The sequence below is a fragment of the Sceloporus occidentalis genome, unplaced genomic scaffold (assembly GCF_023333645.1).
Source record: "Sceloporus occidentalis isolate IW3139 unplaced genomic scaffold, rSceOcc1.0.p SCAF_93, whole genome shotgun sequence".
Lineage (NCBI taxonomy): Eukaryota > Metazoa > Chordata > Lepidosauria > Squamata > Phrynosomatidae > Sceloporus > Sceloporus occidentalis.
In genome coordinates this window covers 1,079,878-1,101,191 of record NW_028317073.1, presented here as the reverse complement: position 1 = coordinate 1,101,191, position 21,314 = coordinate 1,079,878, and the positions used below count along the sequence as shown (strand labels likewise).

The following is a 21,314-nucleotide window of genomic DNA, read 5'->3' as shown; positions in this document are numbered from 1 at the left end:
TAAACTTTAAAAGCAATGTTGACTTCTTCAAAAGAAATCCATTTTTGAGAAGCCTTTCGAAGTTACAAGCTGTTTTCTCAGGGTGACCAGCTTTGGCTTCTTCCAGACAGTTAGCTGGTCAGCAATAGTCTCAGTGAGCAATGCAATTTTCATCTAGAATGGTAAAAGGGATCTTAACCTAAACCCTCTATTATTTGCTAGCCAAAGCAAATGATCCTCATTACAGAAACAGCGAGAGACGATCACTTTATTAGCACCAGGCTATTGCTCAACTGATAATGCCAGTGTGCATCTACAGCCTATTAGCTCTCAATGACATTGAGAAGAGTCTTTAGATGACATATATTGTTATCTGCAATAGGGTAAAAAATAATGCAATAGATTAGGACTGAATGGTTAATATTATCTTGTGACTAGAATGATTACAGCAATATTAAATGTTCTGTACATAACTGGGCCGCAGCACAAATTTCTAAATTAGAAAGTTGTCAAGAAACCAATTTCACCCTGAATAATTTTCTAATGCTGAATATGTTAATTAATGTATCTTGTTTATTTTAAAGTCATGGCCAAGTCATCGATGCCTCGTTGATTTATTGAAGTGGGTGATGTTGGTGATGTTATTGCTGCCTGGCATGCAAAAGAATGAGCAACAAGACTGGTACAGAGAGAGTAGAGCCCTGTTCTTGTGAACTTCTGTTGGAAGTCTGAGGGTAATGGGGTACAAGGATGTAAAAGTCACTGGCTTAAAGATCTGAATGGTGGGAGGTACAGATGGTCATGACAAAGCTGGAATTCTTTAACAAAATGAGAGTAACTCACCATTACTTTTTTTGATCTCTTGCCATTTAGCATGAAAGATATCACAAATGTAAGTGCTTATTTCTAGAATGTAAGCTACACATTTGTGCCAAGTCTTTCTTTTGAGGTAGGTCAGTGCATGGCGACTAAACAAAAAGTAGCCACGAGCAACGACATTGTAGCAAGTGTGTGATACATTGTTTTTGCTATTATTTTATCAAGTTTTAATCTTTACTTTTTACTGTGTAACTGTAAAGACATAATCTTTTATTTTTAAGTTTCCAGGTATAAAAGTTAGTCCGTCCCCTACTTTTTGGTTAGTGGCTATGGGTGTATCACAGTGTTATATAGTTCTAAAAAATCATAAAATATATACCAATAGCACAAAATCTGCCTATAAGTACTGTCTATTACACTATACTACATTATTAAATCATTATTATTGCAAACATAGTACATGATTATTTTTTAAAAGATTTCATTCAATTATATTCAAGCTATTAATAAGTTACTTAAAAGTTTAAGCAATATCCTTCCTTTAACCATAGTAAGCACAAAACAAGGGGTAAGGCCCTCCTCAAACAAGTTTACAATCTAGAGAATTATACCTAGAGATTTACCTAACTGTAAATCAAATATTCCCTGCCAATAAATGGATATGGTTTGCTATATTAGGCCACTGCAGCAGTAAAATAAATTACCATCCATCGCCATCAGAGGGTTGATCAAGGAGCACTCTCACAATATACAGCATACAGCTGAGAAGCTTGAGCGAAAAATTGAACAGCCGTATTCTAAGACCTGGAATAAAAGTAAGAAAGGACATTCATTTATTAATAAAGTTGTAACAAATTCTGTAGTAGTGCATATAATAAGATTTAGTTTAACAGACAGATGAGAACAGATACACTTGGCACGGAAGGGCTGGCAAAGGGGGTCGCTGTTGCTGCTCTGACTTAGTATTATGTGCCACCGCCTAAAGCCTTTTTAATGTTTGTTGCAGGGACACTTCAGACATCATCATACGAACTGTAAGGCATGTCATAGATCAGTGTCCCCTTTAAACTAACACCTTTTCCCAATTGCAAATGTGTAGAGGGATGCAACTGCCCCCCTCCCCCAGCAGCTTGGCTTGCGGGAGATGTATTTGGCCTAAGAGATCTCCTGCTTACCACCACGCACAAGGGGTATACTCCCCCCATTCAGCTCTTTCAGTAGCTCACTTAGGCGCTCCAGGGATACAGACCCCTGTATGCATGTCCAGAACACTCTCCCATTTATAACAATGAGAGTGACAGTAGTTGACTGCTTCATATAGCCAAGACTGGCACAATTAATATAACCATGGGGTGGGTATCCTACATGTTTAATTAATGCATTTTAAAGTGCTTTAATGTGCAGTTTTCCTTGGTGGGACTACAGTTGGGCTCCTATTATCAGAACATTTTTCTGAGTATATCTAAATTGTTTTTACTTCATTGATTCTGGGTACTGTACCATTGGCGTGCTGTTTTTTTCGTAACACGTTTAGATATTAAGAAGAAAATATTTTAAAGACCACTCTACATGCATACATGGTGCTTCTAATTTTGTGAGTGCATTATACACATTTTATATTCCCCATCTGTTTTACATAATACACTATCGTTTTTATCCACTATATTTTGTGCATCTTTATTTTTGACTGTTTACTTTGGATTGGCGAGTTGGGGTATCATTCTGGAGATTGCTGCATTTTTGCATACTAAACATCACCCACAGTGTTTTATGATTGATTTGTTACACACCCACTGGTGTTTTCTGAGTTACACCTTAAGGGGTTAAAAAAGCTCTTTTGCGTAGCATTGGTTGTATAACGATCCCAGTTAGGTGTTTTCTTGTTTCAGTACTAAGAAAAGCCAAACCAAATACTTTACCGACATTTCATTTCTGCCCTGCTTTCCTTGGCAGCAAATCTATTACCTTGGTTCCCAAATAAAGGTTTCTGCTTTACATAATCAGGTGCTAGAAATAATGTGCCAACTTAAAATGAAGAGACAATAAAGCTGGCATGAGTTTAATTTACTCATTCACATAAATGCATTTTAAAATTTTTTGTATTTCTTAAGCCCATTTAACCCAAAACCAAATTAAAAACACTCTACACTATGGAAACCATGTTTACAAAATAAGCAGCTTTGTTCACACAATAATTTAACGTAGTGACCATTCTGGGGAAGCACTGTTTTATAATAAATGCATGCCATTATGTTATTTATGAAATAACCCAATGATTTGGTGTGTTTTTATAACCCTGTTTACTAATTTTAGTTGCATCTGCTTATTTTGGAAAAACACCAATATTCCCATGTCTTCCAAACTCCCACAGCAATGCTAAACAACAGTGAAGCAATTAAAAGGTATCGTGTGTCATTCTGCTACAGAAAATTGCAATAGCATTACACAAAAACAGTTTCTTTAATTATGTGCTGTTCTAATCTTAGGCATATGTTCTGATTGTGTTTTGTAAAAATGTTTTCCCATTAATGTTTCACCAGAAAAATGTAAAATATCCCAAATCTGCCCAGTGTTTGTTGTAGAGTGACTTCCTCAGCCATGTTTTCCAGGACACATATAGTTTTTACATATTGTAGACACTTTGATTCTAACGGTTGTGGTTAGAGGTGTGTCTAGGGACATCTTTACAGATTTTATCTTTAAGTGTTTGACAGCTCTAGTATTTTAACTAAGTTTCAGTGGGGCCTCCAAGGATTTTCTAGCAATGGGTGATAGCTGCGGCAGAGAAATGGGTTTTAAAAATTTAATCCATCTTCTTCTTACTATAAAATGGTGTATAAAAGTCAAACTGTAACAGGTCAGCATTTTTGCAGTCTGATTTACTTTATTACCATTACAATCTAACATAAACAGTGGTCTCTTTCACAAAGATCTAGTGAGATCAAGTGAGTCTGCTCTGTTACCTTTAATATTGTACCACTACTTAAGAAATCTGAGCACGGGCTGAGTTTCCTTAATTGTTTATTTACACATTCCAAGTATTGTAATTTAACATAATTTTATAATCTCAAACTGCATTGTTCCTCTTCTGGTGCGTGCCAGGTAAATGCTTGGCCATCTTTCAGAACATGGAGTTCAGCAGGTAACCACACTGGTAGCATATATTATTGAGCCATGAGGTCTGGGTAACACCAACAAAAGACCCTCTCTTCTGTAGTGTGTATGTGTAGAGTTCCAGAAACAGTGTGACTTTGGGAAACTTCTCTGGAAGCTTTTTATGTCTAACCTAGGCCAACATTATTTGTTCTTTTGTGTTACAAAAATGAACACAAGTTATCACATCATATGGTAAGCTAGGGTTTCAGGACCTTGGGTTTTGAGATTTCAGTTTGATCTAAACAAATGTCATTCAGGGCCTCTTCAACCAACAGGCCCATAATTAGCTCTTTAACATACCTTCAAAGCTCAGCAGCAGGGCACGCCTCCCAAATACCCCTAATTTACACTGTTTCGTCTTGGACTGTGCTCCAGGTCCACTAATTCCTCCTTTAGCCCTTCTATTTCTTTTTTCATGTCTAACTGCTGGCACAGCACTATATTGTGAGCCAGCCATAAGCTGTGCTTACAAGCACATTGGGACACTGTTATATGTACATGGCAGATCTGGCTGTCAACTGTTAGCAGAAGCCAGTATTGCTGACTTCCTGCTGACCAAGCGGTGCATGCACAGGTACACTGTTTTATAAAAAAATGCCTGATCCCTGGCGTTGGCTTCCAGTAGGCATCACCGCTGACACCCACCCGAATGCCACTGGAGGACAGGAGATCTCCAATTTCCCCCCCTTTCTGACTGATAGCATGCATTGCGATCAGCAATGCAAGTCAATAGAGCCCTGCTTGCTGATCACAGTGTGATCAGTGCAGAGGAGATTGGAGGGAAGAGAGGGAACAACATTTCTCCCTCTTCCCACAAATAGAAAATGAAATATAAATAAAAATAGTGGCATTCATAAGATGTACAAAAGATTCCAAAAGGGATCTCTATCCATATTACACATATAATAGTGCACACAACAAACAAAAATTATTAAAATAAAAAAAGCCCTGGCATTACAGTAGCACTACATGTAAAAATGAAAAACATGGACTGGGAATTGAGGTGAGCGGCAAGAACAAATTCATAAAAAAATATATTCGAGGGATTCAACAACCTGTTTATCAGGAAGTCATCCCGCTTATTTTTGTCGCTATTTTTTATTTTATTTTGATTTTGGTAGGTAACACCAAAGCAAACCATAACCCCGTAAGGATAGAGCTGATTTTTAAGTTTTGTACCCTTCGTGACAATGATTGTTTTAACATTTCTGCTGAGTTTGTGTTTAGCTGTAATTTTCTTCTTTCTCATTTAGGGTACCCACACAAATTACATATTGTTTTTTCTTTCTTTAACTACCATAATTTGATCATATCATCTAATTTTAATATAAAATAAATATATGGTACAATATATGTGTAAGGTAAAAATATGGCGGAGTCCGGTATGCAAGCCAGGGTCAGGGTATCCAGAAGATCAGCAAAAATCCGATAAACAAGCCGGGATCGGGGTATCAGAACATGAGCAAAGTCCGTTAAACAAGCAGGGTCAGGGTATCCAGAAGATCAGCAAAGTCCGTTAAACAAGCAGGGTCAGGGTATCCAGAAGATCAGCAAAGTCCGTAAAACAAGCAGGGTCAGGGTATCCAGAAGATCGGCAAAGTCCGTTAAACAAGCAGGGTCACAACAAAACAATAGCTTAGCAACAGGAACACACAGAGAGAGAAATATACCAAGTGCCCAGCAGCAGGAGCTGCTGGGTTTTAAATGTTCCCGGGCTGGTGACGTCATCGGGAGCGCGCGCGGCCCCCACCCTCCTGAAGCAGAGAAAAAGGTTTTCGCGCGCGCCGGCTAGATGCGGCGTGAACGCGAGCGAGGATGGACCCGTGTTTGTGCCGGCTGGATGCGGCGAGGACCGAGCCGCGTCTCTGCCGGCTGGACGCGGCGTGGGTGCTGCGGAGGACCGACCCGTGGGTATTCCGGTGAGTGGCTGCGGGTCGGTCGTCCGCATGGTCGCTGACAATATGGTACAAAAGTCTTGAATTTAAAAATACCCAATGTTTTTTATATTTGTCTTTTTTTTTTTTGCTTTTTAATTATATGGCAAAAAGTACAAGTAAAGTATTGCTCAAAACATTTTTTTTAAAATCTGGTCATCCTGTGCCCATATCCTATTTGGGACATCCTTCAAGCCAGCCAATTCTTCTCCATCAAACCTTTTTTTTTTAAACTAGACACCTCAGGGTAATTGTAAATGCTGATACTTTAACTCTTTCTATGTACTAATGGAGGACTGAATGATAAAAGGGGAAGATATTTTAAAAATTTCAGGTCTCCAGCGGACATCAAATATAATATATTGTCCGTGGTAATGTTATGCTGCAAATTTGTGATTTAGGGACAGCTAATACAAGGAAAAAACTGAGATAACTTTTTTGGGATAATAGCTTCTTGTTGAACAAATTAACTTTCCCTAAGGTATTGCAGCACTACACTGTAAACATTTCACACATCACAGTCAAATCCCTTGCCAGCCAGTGATGCTCAATATTCACTGAAGATGAAGATATAGTCAGCTTCTGGGCTCTCCGTACCTCTTTGTACAGCAATGAGGAAAGCTTTTTAGCCTTTTACATTGGCTATAATTACAACTACATTATAAGCATCAATAAAATTCTAGGAAATGTAACTCTCATATGAGTAGGAAGAATCACTGCTCTTGTTCTTATTTTGCTTCCTGAGGGATTTGAGTTACACACATTGAACTGGTTGACTTGACACTAAAAACTCCCCTTGAATGTCAAGCCAGCTAGTACTCATATAGCAGTTTTCATTATTAAAGAATGTAGAATTATATTTTTTATAAATATATGATATGGGAAATCATGTGAAACGGTGATATCGATTAGGTAAATGCATTTGGGTTTTTCTCTTTTATATCTGGCTGCTGTTTGTATGAATCTCCTAAAATTAGGGTAGACCTCAAACAAATGAAATGTTAAACTTTCAAATTTCTGTTGTGATTTGTTCATTCTTTGTCTTGGCTCTTTATGGTGCTATTTGATCAGGAAAACTGGGAAGGGTCTGTGTCTAGTGGGGTACATGATAAGTGACTGAAAGAAGTAGAGGGATAGTCCAACAGCCTGTTGGGATCTTTTCTTTCTTTTTTTACTCTGGCCAATCAATGATGCCATTTTAACTCCAGAAACCAATGAAAGTTGGAAATGTCAGACAGTCAGTGAAAGTATTAACTGAGACTAAAACTCATTTCTGCTGCTGTAAGTGAAAGTAAGTGAGTCTAGGAGGTGGCAGAGACCTCTCTCATTGAAAATATTGCTCCAAATTTCCTTTCTGAATAAATAAACCCCTCCAAATGTAATCAAAACCTAAAGGTCAGGAAACTAAATATGTTGTTCAACAATAAAAATTTGTCAAAAGCAATTTTGCTCCTCTATGCCTTTTCTTAGCCTTGTTGTCTCATTGCTCTCTGTACCAGGAATTATTCACCAAAGTGAGAGTTGACAGGAGTTGAGGTTTTAACTTGCCGATTCTACAATACATTTTAAAAGTCCAACCTAAGTTAATTTACAATTAGCTTAGAGCTTGGCTGGTCCTATATAATCCATACTTTATTGACATCACATTACCAATCTAAAGCTGCATTATGTTGTTTTAAATAAAAATAGACCCAAATTGCTTAAATGTATTTTGTTTACCTCTAGTTGCAATTTTTTTTCTCCATCATTCAATTCCAATAAGATGGTAGGAAATCGCTTTTAAATTAATAGAAATATTAATAAAAATGCTGACTATCCACATATTTGAATTTAATTTTGATCAAATAACATACATAAACATATTTTAAAATAATTCTTACAGTTTGCATTGGGAGAAAAAATATTTATAGGTTTTGATTGTTCTCTCATTAAAATCAAATTTGTCTGCAGGATGTGACATCTGTCTGTATCATATAGGCATTTTTAGAAAAAAAAAGATAAGGCAATATTTTCAGACAAAACACTTTGATCTTAAGCTATTAATGAACATAGCAAAATACGGGGTGGGCCATTAAATAAAGGCTAAAGCAAAATAAAAAATACAGTGGTAAAACATTTACGTGGTAGTAGCATTACTGTTAAATATTTGTTTTATATTTTTGCAAATGCCACTGAAAGGACGGTCCCATTTACATTATAAATGTAATTGAACATTAATCTAGTGGCATATTAACATTTTAAGAAAACATAAAACTCATTTAATTCAAACGGAATCCATCAGATGCCTTTTTTTCCCATCAACTGGGAAATAAATTTGTTGTTCTTACATAATATTTAATTTTCATTATTTTTTATTCCATTCTTTAGAGAAGCCTTAGAGCAGGGCCATCTTACCTAATATATTGGTTTGTGTTAGTCAGTAAAGTTTTGGCATACCCTTTGAATGTATGTACTCTCTCTAAATATTTCTCATACAATAAGGTAATAATAAATCACATATTATTATTTGATCCTCTGCTGGTTTTGTACGTTTGCCCACTGACAAAGACATGATCATTCTATAATGTTAATGGCTTATTTGAACAGTGAGAGACAGAATAAAAAAAAAAAAATCCAGAATAACGCATTTCAAATAAGTTATATAAGTTAAAATAAGTAACCCCTTTGCAAAACAGGACTTAGTACTTGGTGGCAAAACCCTTGTTGTCAATCACAGAGGTCAGAGGTTTCTTGTAGATCCTTTCCAAGTGATTAAGGTTTCGAGGCTGACGTCTGGCAAAGCGAACCTTCAGTTTTCTCCACGGATTCTCTATGGGATTAAGGTCTGGAGACTGGCTAGGCCACTCAAGGACCTTAATGAACTTCTTCTGGAGCCACTCCTTTGTTGCCTTGGCTGTGTGTGTTGGGTCATTTCCATGCTAGAATACCCATCCACGACCCATTTTCAAGGCCCTGGCTGAGGGAAGGAGGTTCTCACCCAAGATTTGACGGTACATGGCCTCATCCATCGTCTCTTTGATGCGGTGAAGTTGTCTTGTCCTCTTAGCAGAAAAACACCCCCAAAGCATAATGTTTTCACCTCCAGGTTTGACGATGGGGTCATAGGCAGTATTCCTCCTTCTCCAAACAGGGTGAGTTGAGTTGATGCCGAATAGCTCGATTTTGGTCTAATCTGACTACAACACTTTCACCCAGTTCTCCTCTGAATCATTCAGATGTTCATTGGCAAACTTCAGATGGCCTGTACATGTGCTTTCTTGAGCAGAAAGACCTTGCGGGCACTGCAGGATTTCAGTCCTTCACGGCATAGTGTGTTACCAATTGTTTTCTTGATGACTATGGTCCTAGCTGCCTTGAGATCATTGACAAGATCCTCCCGTGTAGTTCTTGGCGGATTCCTCACCGTTCTCATGATCATCGAAACTCCACGAGGTGACATCTTGCATGGAGCCCCAGACCGAGGAAGATAGACAGTTATTTTGCATTTTTTCCATTCGCACCAACTGTTGTCACCTTCTTACCAAGCTGCTTAGCGATGGTGTTGTAGCCCTTTACTGCCTTGTGTAGGTCTACAATCTTGCCCCTGACATCCTTGGACAGCTCTTTGGTCTTGGTCATGGTGGTGATTGCTTCTGTGGACAGGTGTCTTTTATACAGGTAACAAGGTTATTTTGTCTCTCACTGTTCAAATAAACCTAACATTAAAATTATACACTAATCATGTCTTTGTCAGTGGGCAAACGTACAAAATCAGCAGGGGATCAAATAATTTTTTTCTTAACTGTAAAATAAGTAATGTGATAGCACCTACAGAAAATGAGGCTCCAGTTCTTGGGCATCCACAGAGATTTACCACGGCAAGCCACACCAAGAATAGATAAGTGGAGTGCTACTTATATGTCCCATAGACAATATGGTAGACCATCCATTTATTCATTAAAGATTGAGATATGCAGTATTATGTGCTTAAGTTTAATTCAGCAGTTGCATGAAGCATAGCTCCCAGCAGTCCTGGTTTACCATGTGACACAAGAACTTTGTAGCCAGAATGATATAGTCCACATATGATATAGTCCACAATGATATAGTCCACAAATGAAACAAATTTCTCATTTGCTTCTGTATTGTTCCTCATTGAAATTAAGGACATGATGCCCTGTAAACTGGAGCCCTTCGTCTCTTCTGTGCCCTATGGGGAAGGTCTACCGACCTTCTATGCTGACCACTTCCATGTCCCTGTCTCCTTCAATGTCCCTGTCTTTTTTTTTTTCTTTGTCCACTGCTCCTTGTATCTTCTTTCTTCAACTGCTTTTCAATGAACATGGCCTGGAGCAGTGTTTGAAGAAAGAAGACCAAGAACAAGATAATCGAAGAGAAGAAGCAGAGCTGTGTGATAAGGAGACAGGGAAGCGGTCGGTAGAGACTATAGGGAGACATTCAAGTAGTGTGTGAGAGTGAATGAGAGTGTGAGAATGTGAATAAGAGTGTTAGAGCTTGAGTAAGCAGGAGAGAGAGAGTGAATAATGTGACGGCAAATTTTGTTTCCAAATGTTATACCCCCTCTGATTTTTGCCCAATTTGAAATTGGACTGAAATTCACTGTCTAAAAACAAATGGACCAAAAATGAAATGAAAAAGTTGTCCGAATCCTTTTTGGCTCATTTGCACAAGGTTAGCTGACTGGGTTGCTGTGTTGAACTTGGACATATTTCCAGTGGAATCAACTTGATCAATAACTTGAGTCATGTTGAAATAGAGTAACCCAGCATATCACAAACAGCTTAGTAGGCCATTTGGTTTATTTATCAGGTCAATAAGAAAAATGGATATATTGGTATTAGCCCAACAGAAAAATGGAGCAGTTAGTTGAAGCTGATATATTTTATTGGTCTAGAAAAAGATAAAAAGTTATAAAAGCTTTCGGAGCCTCCAAGGTCTCTTCCATCTCATCAGGCTGACATAGCGGTCCAAGTCTACAAAATTGTGCTGACTAGAACTGGTGAACCTAACCAACCTACCGACTCAACAGCTTTGGGTTCTATCTCAATGGCCCTCAACAGCAACTCAACATATGTTGACTGCAATTCAGCACAACTTGACAAGACATGAAATTTCAGATTTGACAACATTTGTTTCAACAGTGACTCAACTTTCAGTGAAAAGAAACATCATATTTCTATTTTGTCAAATGCAGCAGAATTATCTTGACAAGTCAGTCTAGTAACCTCCGTAACTGCTCTGACAGCCAGCTTTAATGAATAACTTGTGTTCTACATAAACAAAATATTTTAATTGTGGAAATCATTTTTCCTACTCTTGCTTTTTCTAAATTGCAGATCTTGATTTGCTTTGTGCCCTATACAAATCCACAATTCTACAAAAAATGATGTTTGTTGCAATGTTTGTTGCAATGTTTGTTATTGCAATACAAATAATCCTCTTCTATAGAATTCTTTTTTTTTAGCAGAGTGTAAATGAAATAAGGCAATTAAATGCTTTCAACAAATGTTTATATAGCAATACACATCTTATGTGGGTATACATACTTGATCTTTGGTTTTTGATGAAAAACAGCTTCAGTCTCTCTTTAAAAGTGTTTTCATTCACATAAAACTCCACTTGCACCCTGAAAAAAAACAACTATTTATATTAAAAAAACTGTGCTCTTAAATAAAGAATAGTTATGAAAATGATGTTATTTGCATGGCTGCTAATTTTCCCAGCAATCAAACTCTTAATTCATAATTTTCCTTTCATATGACTCATTTGTTAGTTCACTGATTTCCTTTTCTATCCCATGGAAAAATTGTATATAGTTTTAAATAAGATTCAGTAACATAGGCTCTTGTGTAGCACAGATAATGGAAATTGAGCTAATGGATATCGGCTGCACTGTGATATCGCATTCATTTTAAACACATTGCCAAAATGTACTTTTTTCTATGGTGTATTTCAAAACAGTCATGACAAATGTATTGTTTTACATTTCTTCCTATTCATTGAAACAAACCATGGACAGAGTAATTTGAAAAGAATAATTTATCAGGTTTTTGTAATAAAAAAACAGCGTCTTTCAACCTAAAAAGATACTGCTGCATAAATTCTAAATTTTTAAAACTATTTAAAATGTTATTTTAAATGCCTCCCTGATATTCTTTTTAACCCCCTATATGCCACTCTTACCCTCCTCCGACTTACCAGTGCTTCCCTAGACTTCTCCCTGGTGCTTCAGATTCCTTGGTGTGTAGTGGGGGCAGCTGGTGGAGGTCAACACAATGTGCACAGACAACCTCCGCTGCTGCTGCCGGCACTTCTATGAATGAGCAATGGAAGGTCATGTGACATCATAGAAGCCCTGGCAGCAGTGGAGGTTGTCTGCACGCATCGCACAGACCTCCTCCGGCTGCCGGAGAGGCGGATCCGGTCCCCCTGCGGCGCTGCGGGGGATCTGGATCTTGGTCTTGTAGTCAGATCTCTATTTGAGCTCTGATTAGAAGACAACCTTGACTATAAGACCATGGTTATTTTTCAGAGCATTTGCTCTGAAAAAACCTTGTCTTATAATCAAGCAAATACGGTATATTTGAAAGAGATATATATTTAACATATGATTTTGTACTTTGATGTTTTGTAGCCAACTAGAGAAAGTTTTGTTTAAAAGGGCCAGTTAAATATCCGAAAGTAGTTGGATTTCTACAAATTTTAATGTTAATGTAATTACTTAATTTGATTTATTCGTATAGATGAGGCCCCAATGAAATAAATGAAACTGCAGCAGAAAATTTTTGTTAGCCTTTCATTGTTTTTTTTTCTTTCACAGCATGTCAATGGCTTCTTCTCCTTAGTACTTCTTGTACTTTGCTTTGTCTTTCTTCATTCTTCTGTGGTGGTCCACTTCCCCAAGCACCACCCTGTTGCAGAACCACTACACCAGGTCAGAAAAATGCAGACTGATCCGCAGAAAAAGAGAAGTGCAGACAAACCACAGACTGCCGACAGCAGGGACAGCCTCTAATTCAGTCATCTAATCAGGGGAGAGGGTGTACGACACCAGGCCAGGATAAAGCTGCTGAGAGCCAGGACAAGTGGACCAACAGATAAGACAAAAGATAGGAGACCAGAAAAACTCTGAACAAGAAACAGGGGGACATTGACGGAGAGAGGGATAAAATGAGAATGACAAATCCATATTTTTTCCAAATATGAAATTTTTTCCAAATTTCATCCAAAACAAAAGGGCAGGAAATATATTTAATTGTCCAAAAACAAATGGACCAAAAATGACACGAGATGTTCATCTGGATTGTTTTTGGTCCGTGTGCTCATGTCTACAAAGTAGCACATTGAGTAGTGGCATACCAAGGAACCTGATTACCGTACAGGGCAATCTCCTCTCTGGTAATTAAACACATAGAATGCCTTCCCTTCCAGGCCAGAATCATTTTTTGTAATCTTTTTTTTTTTTTTGAAGAGAAAGTATATCTGTTTGCCCAAAAAATGTTGTATCCCCTAAATATGTAAATATTGTGGATATTATTGTAAACCTATATCTTTTACAGTCCCTTTAAAAGAACGGATGCACGTTTGTTTCAGCACATAAATCACAATGTAATTTGATTATTTCACGTTTTTTGACAATTCTTGTTGCTATAGCTTAACAGGCAAACAACTAACTGCATCAAGGGAAGCTGGAGATCTTGGACTAAAGTACATTGCCACATTGAGCTAAAGAGTGGCAGAGAACAATGTAAAAACCTGTCATAACAGTGTACTTACTAAGATTGCCAAACACCATTATGAAGTTTACAGGACGTCAGTAACAAGATCACAGAAAAGACAAAAAGATCTTCAGCTCTCCATGGTACATGAAAATGTAACAAAGAAATATTCAACTTTAGTTGCATGAACCATCTTAGAAGTATTGTGTCTATAAGCTTACCTGGTCATTTATTTAAGAAGAATTAACACATTACCCTTTTTAATACCTGTCTACAGCTGCCTGAGCATTCAGGCTTGATCGAAAAGCAGAAAATGTGCATCTAAGAATAGACTTTAGACAATATGTCCCTGCTTGGAAACAACTGTAAAGAGGCCTGTTCATCATCATTTTGTACTAGAGAGAGCTAGCAAGTTTAGGTCTGATAACTGCACATTTTACTGTGCTGTGGTTAAGTAAGAGTTTTGAGGGAGAAAAAAAAGAGACAGAGGGCTGAGAGAGATTGAATTATTAAAAAAAAATGACATCACATCTTTTATCCTGGTCTAGTCTGAAATGGCATGTTAACTCTGAGCTAGAAAATAATCTAACGTTAAAAATGCAACATAATTATTTTTAAACCTGAGAAATCACTGCAGAGCATCAATTCAGAATCATTTATATTCCAGAGTGGTTATTAAAGCTGATTAACAGACTCGTACTTAGCTTCTTAGACACCTGCCACAATGCTTTTATGAATTCAGCTACAGTTAGGAGAAAGACTCATCTAACGTCTCCTGAAAATAGATAAATAAGGTAAGGCAATAATCCTTAAAATAGAATATTGTAGAGTATTGTATTGTAGGGTGGCTTTTTTAACCTAGATTTGATCGAGAGCACAATATTTCAAAAGTTGGGAAATGGCTAAAAGTATCCAGCCTGAGGCCATACCATGTATGAGCAATGTCAACCACAGCAATTCTTGTAGTATTGGTGGAAAAGAGTGAATGCAATCTTCATGTACAAAATGCTATATTGTGTAATATATACAGTGTTGCTTTAAAAGTATTTAACACATTTTACAACATATTTAAAGTAAAACATTAATTTAACTGTAAACATTTTTTAGGTTTTATTGCAATACCATAGTACTCCTTCCAGACTAGATATGTGCAAATTATTTGCTCTGTAATCTGCATCATAGGAATGAATCTCACATCTGCTTTGCTTATTTGATCAGCTGGAATTAGCTGTTTAATTTAACCAAATTAATTTATTGCAGATCTGCAAACACTGTATTCTGTGAAAATGTGTATGTGCTTGATTTCAAATGCTATTGTCAAAATTCAAATAAAGCTTAAAAAGGGATTTTCATATTAATAACACTTTTAATTCGATAAAGACTTTCCAATACAATAGCAGAATAAACACCCGATTGCATAATTAGCTACAGCGCTACAGAATTCTGCTTACATTAAAGTAACCTGGTGTTTGATGCCAGCCTTCAATGTCCAGTTAAAAAGATCAGTTCTAGCACAGCACTTTTTGGCATCATAGCTAAATGTACACTTATTATTTTTTTTCCAGTATCCAACACTAGATCATAGGTGTGCAATTGACGTGGAACCCTGCCCATGGAAAGTCCATATTGTCTTCAGTATGCCCATTACCTAGAACATAAGTAATTTGTTGGAAGCAGTATGTGAAGTGGCTAATCTTGAGCTCCAGAAGCGTTTGGAATACTATATTGATTTCAGGCAGCATATTAATTAACTCTAACATAAATCATTAAATAAGTTTGGTGTGAAAATTGAACATTTGTTTATTTTTACTTATCTAGAAATATATTTTCCATGGCTCCTTGCAGAATGAAAAATTGATACATATTTAATGTGTTTTCATAGCTGAACGCCTCTCATTTATTCACTGTTGTGGCATTTATTCTGATAGAGTTCATTAAAAAGAACAGGAAGGCTTTAAAGGAAACTGCGTCGACAAAATAGATTTTTAACTAATAACCAAGGCAGCGTTGTACAATTATTTTCCTGATCTGCAGTTCCTACTTTTCTTCTTCTTTTGACAACAGTGATCCCTGTTTGGCGCTCAACAGAGCATGTAGTCAACACAGCTGCTCCTCTAAATCCTCCCTTGAGCTTATCCAAATATTAATGGACATGCTGTGTGAGTTATATCTAGAGAAGGCAGTTAATACATATAGAAAAAACAATTTTCAAAGAAGTAGCTGTCTTCTGCTTGTGGTGGATTCCACTTGTAGAGGAATAAGATTTATCATCTCCTTCAGAGGAGTCTAAATTCTACAACTTTGTGTCACTAATTTGTTTAACTGATTTTAAATATAGATTATGTATAAAATTGTCTGATGCAAACCTGCAAGCTGGCCTTTTCTCAGCAGAAACTAACAATTTGGTAAAAACATTTGGAGAGGAGAGTCTGTACAGCAGGAAGTAGTACCAGGGCTGTCTTTAACCGTAAATGGGCCAAAGAAAAGCTCTTCCCATGCCCCTTCCCCAGACAAATGGTAACTTAACAAAGATCGGTGCAATGTGCATATGAGTAAGAGAAGGAGATTTTCCTCACCATTGATTGTGGTATTCTGTAATAAAGATACAGAGCGAAATAAACTGCATCCAATTGCATACGTCTCAAATCACTAACCTCTGCTGAAGGGAACTATGATGTTGGAGATAGAAAACTACATGCTGTTAAACTAGCATTTAAAGAATCGCAACAACTGGAGGTAATCAACCTTTCACAGTGCACGCTGATTGCTGCAATTTGGATTATTTATGCAACACCTGCAGACTCTGGCCCAGATAAACCAGATGGGCTCTCTCCTTTGCCGATTATTTATTACCTCTTGTCCCTTTTCTCAGAATTGGAAGGCCAATGCTCTCTCTTATATGGCAGCAAAAGACCCAAAAGCATGTAATGAATAATACCGACAGCCAGACATCCTAGCGAAGGGACATCAAAAATACCAAAGATTTCATACATCTGACCTTCTGGCGGCCTAAAATGTCTTCTCTTGTGACTTCTGTGCCACTACAACCACTACCTAATTGTTCCCTTGTCTGAGATTTCTATGGACTTTATGACAGATCTACCACTCATCTCCCTCATAAAAAGCCACCCTTCTGTTGGGGGGTCTGCCACTGTCTTTATTGAAAATATTTTTCCTACCTAATAACATTGTTTTAGATATGTGTTCCCAATATACCTTGAACTTCTGGAAAGCATTCTGTTTTGGATTGCATATTAAATATTTATTGTTCACAGCCCAGACGAGGCTCATATGTTGTTTTTCTTGCCTTAGGTTATTCAGGATAAGCCCAGACATGGGTCCCTGGCTCACTGCAGCTAGAGGGATATCAGGCATACCACACTGATGAAGTCTATGAGAGGATGAAACGTTCGACTGTGGTTGCTGTATTCCTCGTGCAGGGGGGCTTATCATGCATTTGGGCCTGGACTGCCCTGTTGGTTGGGAACAGTCTGATATGCTAATGAAATGGTCCCGTCTGTAATGGTGCAAGTGAACAAAAAACAGTGATGCCCCTCCTTAGTCGGGCAGGCTATTACAGCACTGTTCATTCTCGGCTGAGATGAGGCTCCCATGTTGTTTTTCTTGCATTGTTCACAACCTTCCAAACTCAGTCCAGTGGGCATATAGAATTTAACTTCAATATGTATGCTGTTTCTTTTTTTAAAATTTAATTTAAATTACAGATAGAAAACATTACAAACAATAACATTACAAACAACAATGATATTACAGACATACCAATATGTATGCTGTTTCATGAAATACTTAAAAGATCACAGGGTCCAGTTTCTATTTGGTGCAGGATAAATGGATCTACTGAATTATCAGCCTTTTAAGCAACATTGATTGCCACCCATCCATGGTTCCTTGATTACAAATTGTGTTCAATAGGCATCTAGTTGACAACAATCTGATAAGGACTTTTCCCCTAATTTGTTGCACCCTACAGTGCCGGTAGTACTGTGAAAAAAAACATGGATTGTCTTGTTCCCAACCCTCCACTGACAACTAAGTTAAAATCTTAGTGACACATCTACATCAAGTCCCAGGCAACTAAATACGTCCAGGTACTCCATAAGCCTGCCAAATGTAACCAGATGATGCTTGGTTATTCTGCATTCATTGTACCTTCGCTCTTTGTCCTGCCGTCATTGAGTCGACAATAGAGTCTCTTGCACGGCCCTTTAACTCATGACGGCGAACCTATGGATTTACGCTCCCGTTAACTCCTGCGGTGCTGTGTAGATAAGGTAAGCTAGATGGAGAAGGGACCAGGGAGATTAGTAACCGAAGACAAACACGAAGATTCTTCATGTTGTGTGTCTTCGTCTTCTTATACGTTTTGCCGCCGCCCTGTTCGTTTCTTCGGTATTTGGGCTGAACAAAGAAAACGCACCCTTCTTGTTTGCTTTCATGTTTGCCCGAATATACCAATAACATGCATTTAGGAAACAACATACCCAACGCACAATACAATACGATACAATAACCATCCATTTCAAACACCAAGCAGCAATGTTGCAAATTCTGCCTAAGGCCCTTGTTACTTTACATACATTCTGTCCCCTTGTGGGTTCTTGTCTGGATAGATCCGTGTATGGCTAGAAGAAGTGCGGGGGGGGGGAATCCTTTTGTTTTGGCTATCCTTATGGCGCATTGTACATTTCGACTCACAACGTATCCTTCACCTCAGACTCCCATTCAACATAATCCTGATTTTCCTCCTGGTCTGTCTGGGGGTAGTTTCTTGTTAGCAACTCCAACTGAGTCCCTGACAATATGGTCATAGATGGACTGTGCTTTAGACTCTTCAATATCTGCAGTTGAGGGGTTTCATTGGGTCCATTTTACAAAAACATAATCTCGCCCAGAGAGCTCACTTCTTTTGAATCTTTACCTCTGAGAGATGCTCTCCCATCGCATGGTATCTCTCTGTTGTACAAGGTCCTTATTCATGATTCGGAAGATCCCCTGCCCACATATGTGGGTATGTGGGAACAGGCACTTAATGTATCGTTGTCTAGAGCAGAATGGGTAAAGATCTGCTGACACATGGGTGCTCCATTAGCACTAAAACTCAGGAGTTGTCATACAAGCTCCTCTCAATGTGGTATCTTACGCCTTCACGCCATGTTCCCTGATTACCCTTATGTCTGTTGGCGTTATGGGTTGAAGTGAGGGACCGTCCTTCATATTTCGTTGCGGAAATGGGTCATGAGGGTGGAGAATATGCGGTCCCTAGAGGATCTGGTGGCCAGGTCTGCTAACCGGGATGACAAACATAGGCGGACTTGGTTTTACTGGTCACGTTATTATGGGGGACCCTTTGTCACAAGCCCTGATGAGTTGAGTTAATTTTGAATTATGTTGTATTATTGCCCATGTTTTTGTAACAGATATTGTCCTGCTGCGACAGGAATTTACTGTATATTTTATTTTTTCTCCCGTCCTTTCTTGGCTGAATCCTTTCTTTACCTTTCCCCTTTGATTTATAAAAAAAGGAAATGTTCAAGGCAGCCAGGGGGCAATGTACCCTGTATTGAGAACATATAATCTGATGGTAGACATAGTTATCTTCCATTTTATATCTACTGTAAGACATTGATCCTTAGTTGCTCTCATTCCTACTCATACATTCCAGATAACGTTATACCTTTCCTATGCATAATCCCTATCCCTTAATGTGTAACATGATGCCCAAGTGTCCAGCAGAGACAGTCAATTTCTGGGACCCAAATTTGTCTGGACCTAACATGATGTCTAGGTTTTCTAGTAACTCAGAATGTTTGGTTACTATGAGGGTTCTACAGACCCAAATATCTCATTAATGTTATGGTTTTATATTTTACCTTACCTTTGAATGGATATTTCATCTACCCACCACCTTATCTGTAAAATAAGATTATCTCACATTATACAAAGTCCTGAACACTCTTATTTTATGTATTGACCTCTTGTTTTAACTGTTACCATGTTTTTTAATATGCTTTCCTCCCATACCTTGTTTGACTTCTTTATGTATTTGAATGTATCTATCAAATCTGCCTTCCCATCAATCTTTCAAGTTATACTGCTGACATAGAAACATGGAACATGGAATGCCCATTCTAGTCAAACACTCAGTCTTTGGTCTGGTCCCATAGTGAGACTTTATGTCTGTCCCATGCTTGGTTAAATTCCTGCAATTAGCCTCCATCACTTCTGCTGGGAGACTATTCCATTTATCTAATACCCTCCCAGTAAAGTAGAACTTTAAAATGACCTCTTACCCTCTCTTTTTAGACTATGACCTCTTGTTCTAACATTGTTCCTTCCTGTACATTGTTGGGTTCCTGTACTCTGTTCAATCCTTTTAAGCATTTAAATGTTTCTATCACATCTCCCCAATCTCTTCTTTCCTCTAAGCTATACATAATAAGTAGTATTTCCTGATAATTTTTGTCTTACCAGTTTTGTAGGCCTCCTCTGAATTCTCTCCAATGTGTCAATATCCCTCTGGAGTTGGGGTCTCCAGAACTGTACACAATAGGCCTTACCAGAGATCTGTAAAGTAGCACAACCTCCTCCCACTTCCTGCTACTAATGCCTGTCACCATACAACCCAGCACCCTGCTTGCTTTTTCTGACGCTTTATTGCATTGTCTGCTTACCCTTAGTTATCAGAAATAAATACTCCTAAATCCCTCTCTTCTGTTGTCACTGAAAGAACAGTGTCCTCAATGCTATATTCTGCCTTGGGATTTGTAAGTTTCAAGTGCATTATTTCACATATATTTTAATATTAAACTGCAGCTGCCATACTCACAACCATTCTTCTAATTTAAGTCATTTGCAGTTTGACTTGTCCCACCTGTTGTAGATCTTTGTATCATCTGCAAAAAGACATACCTTACCATTAAGACCTTCTGTAACATCACTAATAAAAATATTAAAAAATACTGATTACTGAGGTACCACACTAATAACAAGTCCATCTTCTGAACACCATTAACTACAACCTTCTGCCTCCTATCACTCAACCGTTTCCTTATCCATTCAACTATTTTACATTCAAACCCAAATCCATACTTTTCTACTTATACTTTAAACTTTTCATATGAAGAACCAAGGGCGGATACAGAACCTCAGGATGGGTACTCACACAAACACTGTTAGAGTCCGAGCTGAATAGCAAGCAGGGTAACTGAGTCTTGGCCCTCAAGCTCAGTCCCTTGTTGTCTCTGTTTACAGGTGCCGAAATGAAGTTCTCCAGCCTCCGCAAACAGAGGCGCGCACTCCCGCGATCGGCAGAGAAGCAGAGCGGGGCATGCGCCATGTCATGAGTCTTATGAGCCTGGAGGGATATTTAAACCTGTGACCAGGGTACTAGTGTCTATGGTGACAAACTATAATAATGTGTAGAAATAGTACAATAAAATGAAATAGATACTCCTCTTCCTAGTATATTGCTACAGCTGCAACCCTAAAACAACACTCTCCAAATGTTGATGTCCAAAAAATATATCCACCTAGGGGCGCTTGTGTAAGATAAACACAGAAGCGGTAGTTTAAGTTCTATCATTGCCTGTGATAGTACCTTTGTACTAATAATTTAGATTATTGTATTGATTCCTGGTATTGATTTTTGCTTGAACCCTAACATTGATCTCCGCCTACCCCAAACTGT

General features: G+C 38.0%; 1 protein-coding gene across 3 annotated transcripts in view; it reads right to left on the bottom strand.

Annotated features, from left to right (window-relative positions):
* LOC149284420 (potassium channel subfamily T member 2-like) overlaps positions 1-21,314 on the bottom strand; it is a 182,700-nt gene that overhangs the window by 90,353 nt on the left and 71,033 nt on the right. For all 3 annotated transcript variants that reach the window (XM_089496717.1, XM_089496718.1, XM_089496719.1), the window contains exons 2-3: positions 11,435-11,514; positions 1,503-1,602 (exon numbers count right to left, since the gene is read on the bottom strand). In XM_089496717.1, coding sequence (XP_089352843.1) covers positions 1,503-1,602; positions 11,435-11,514 — 180 coding nt within the window. The remainder of the gene's footprint in view (positions 1-1,502; positions 1,603-11,434; positions 11,515-21,314) is intronic.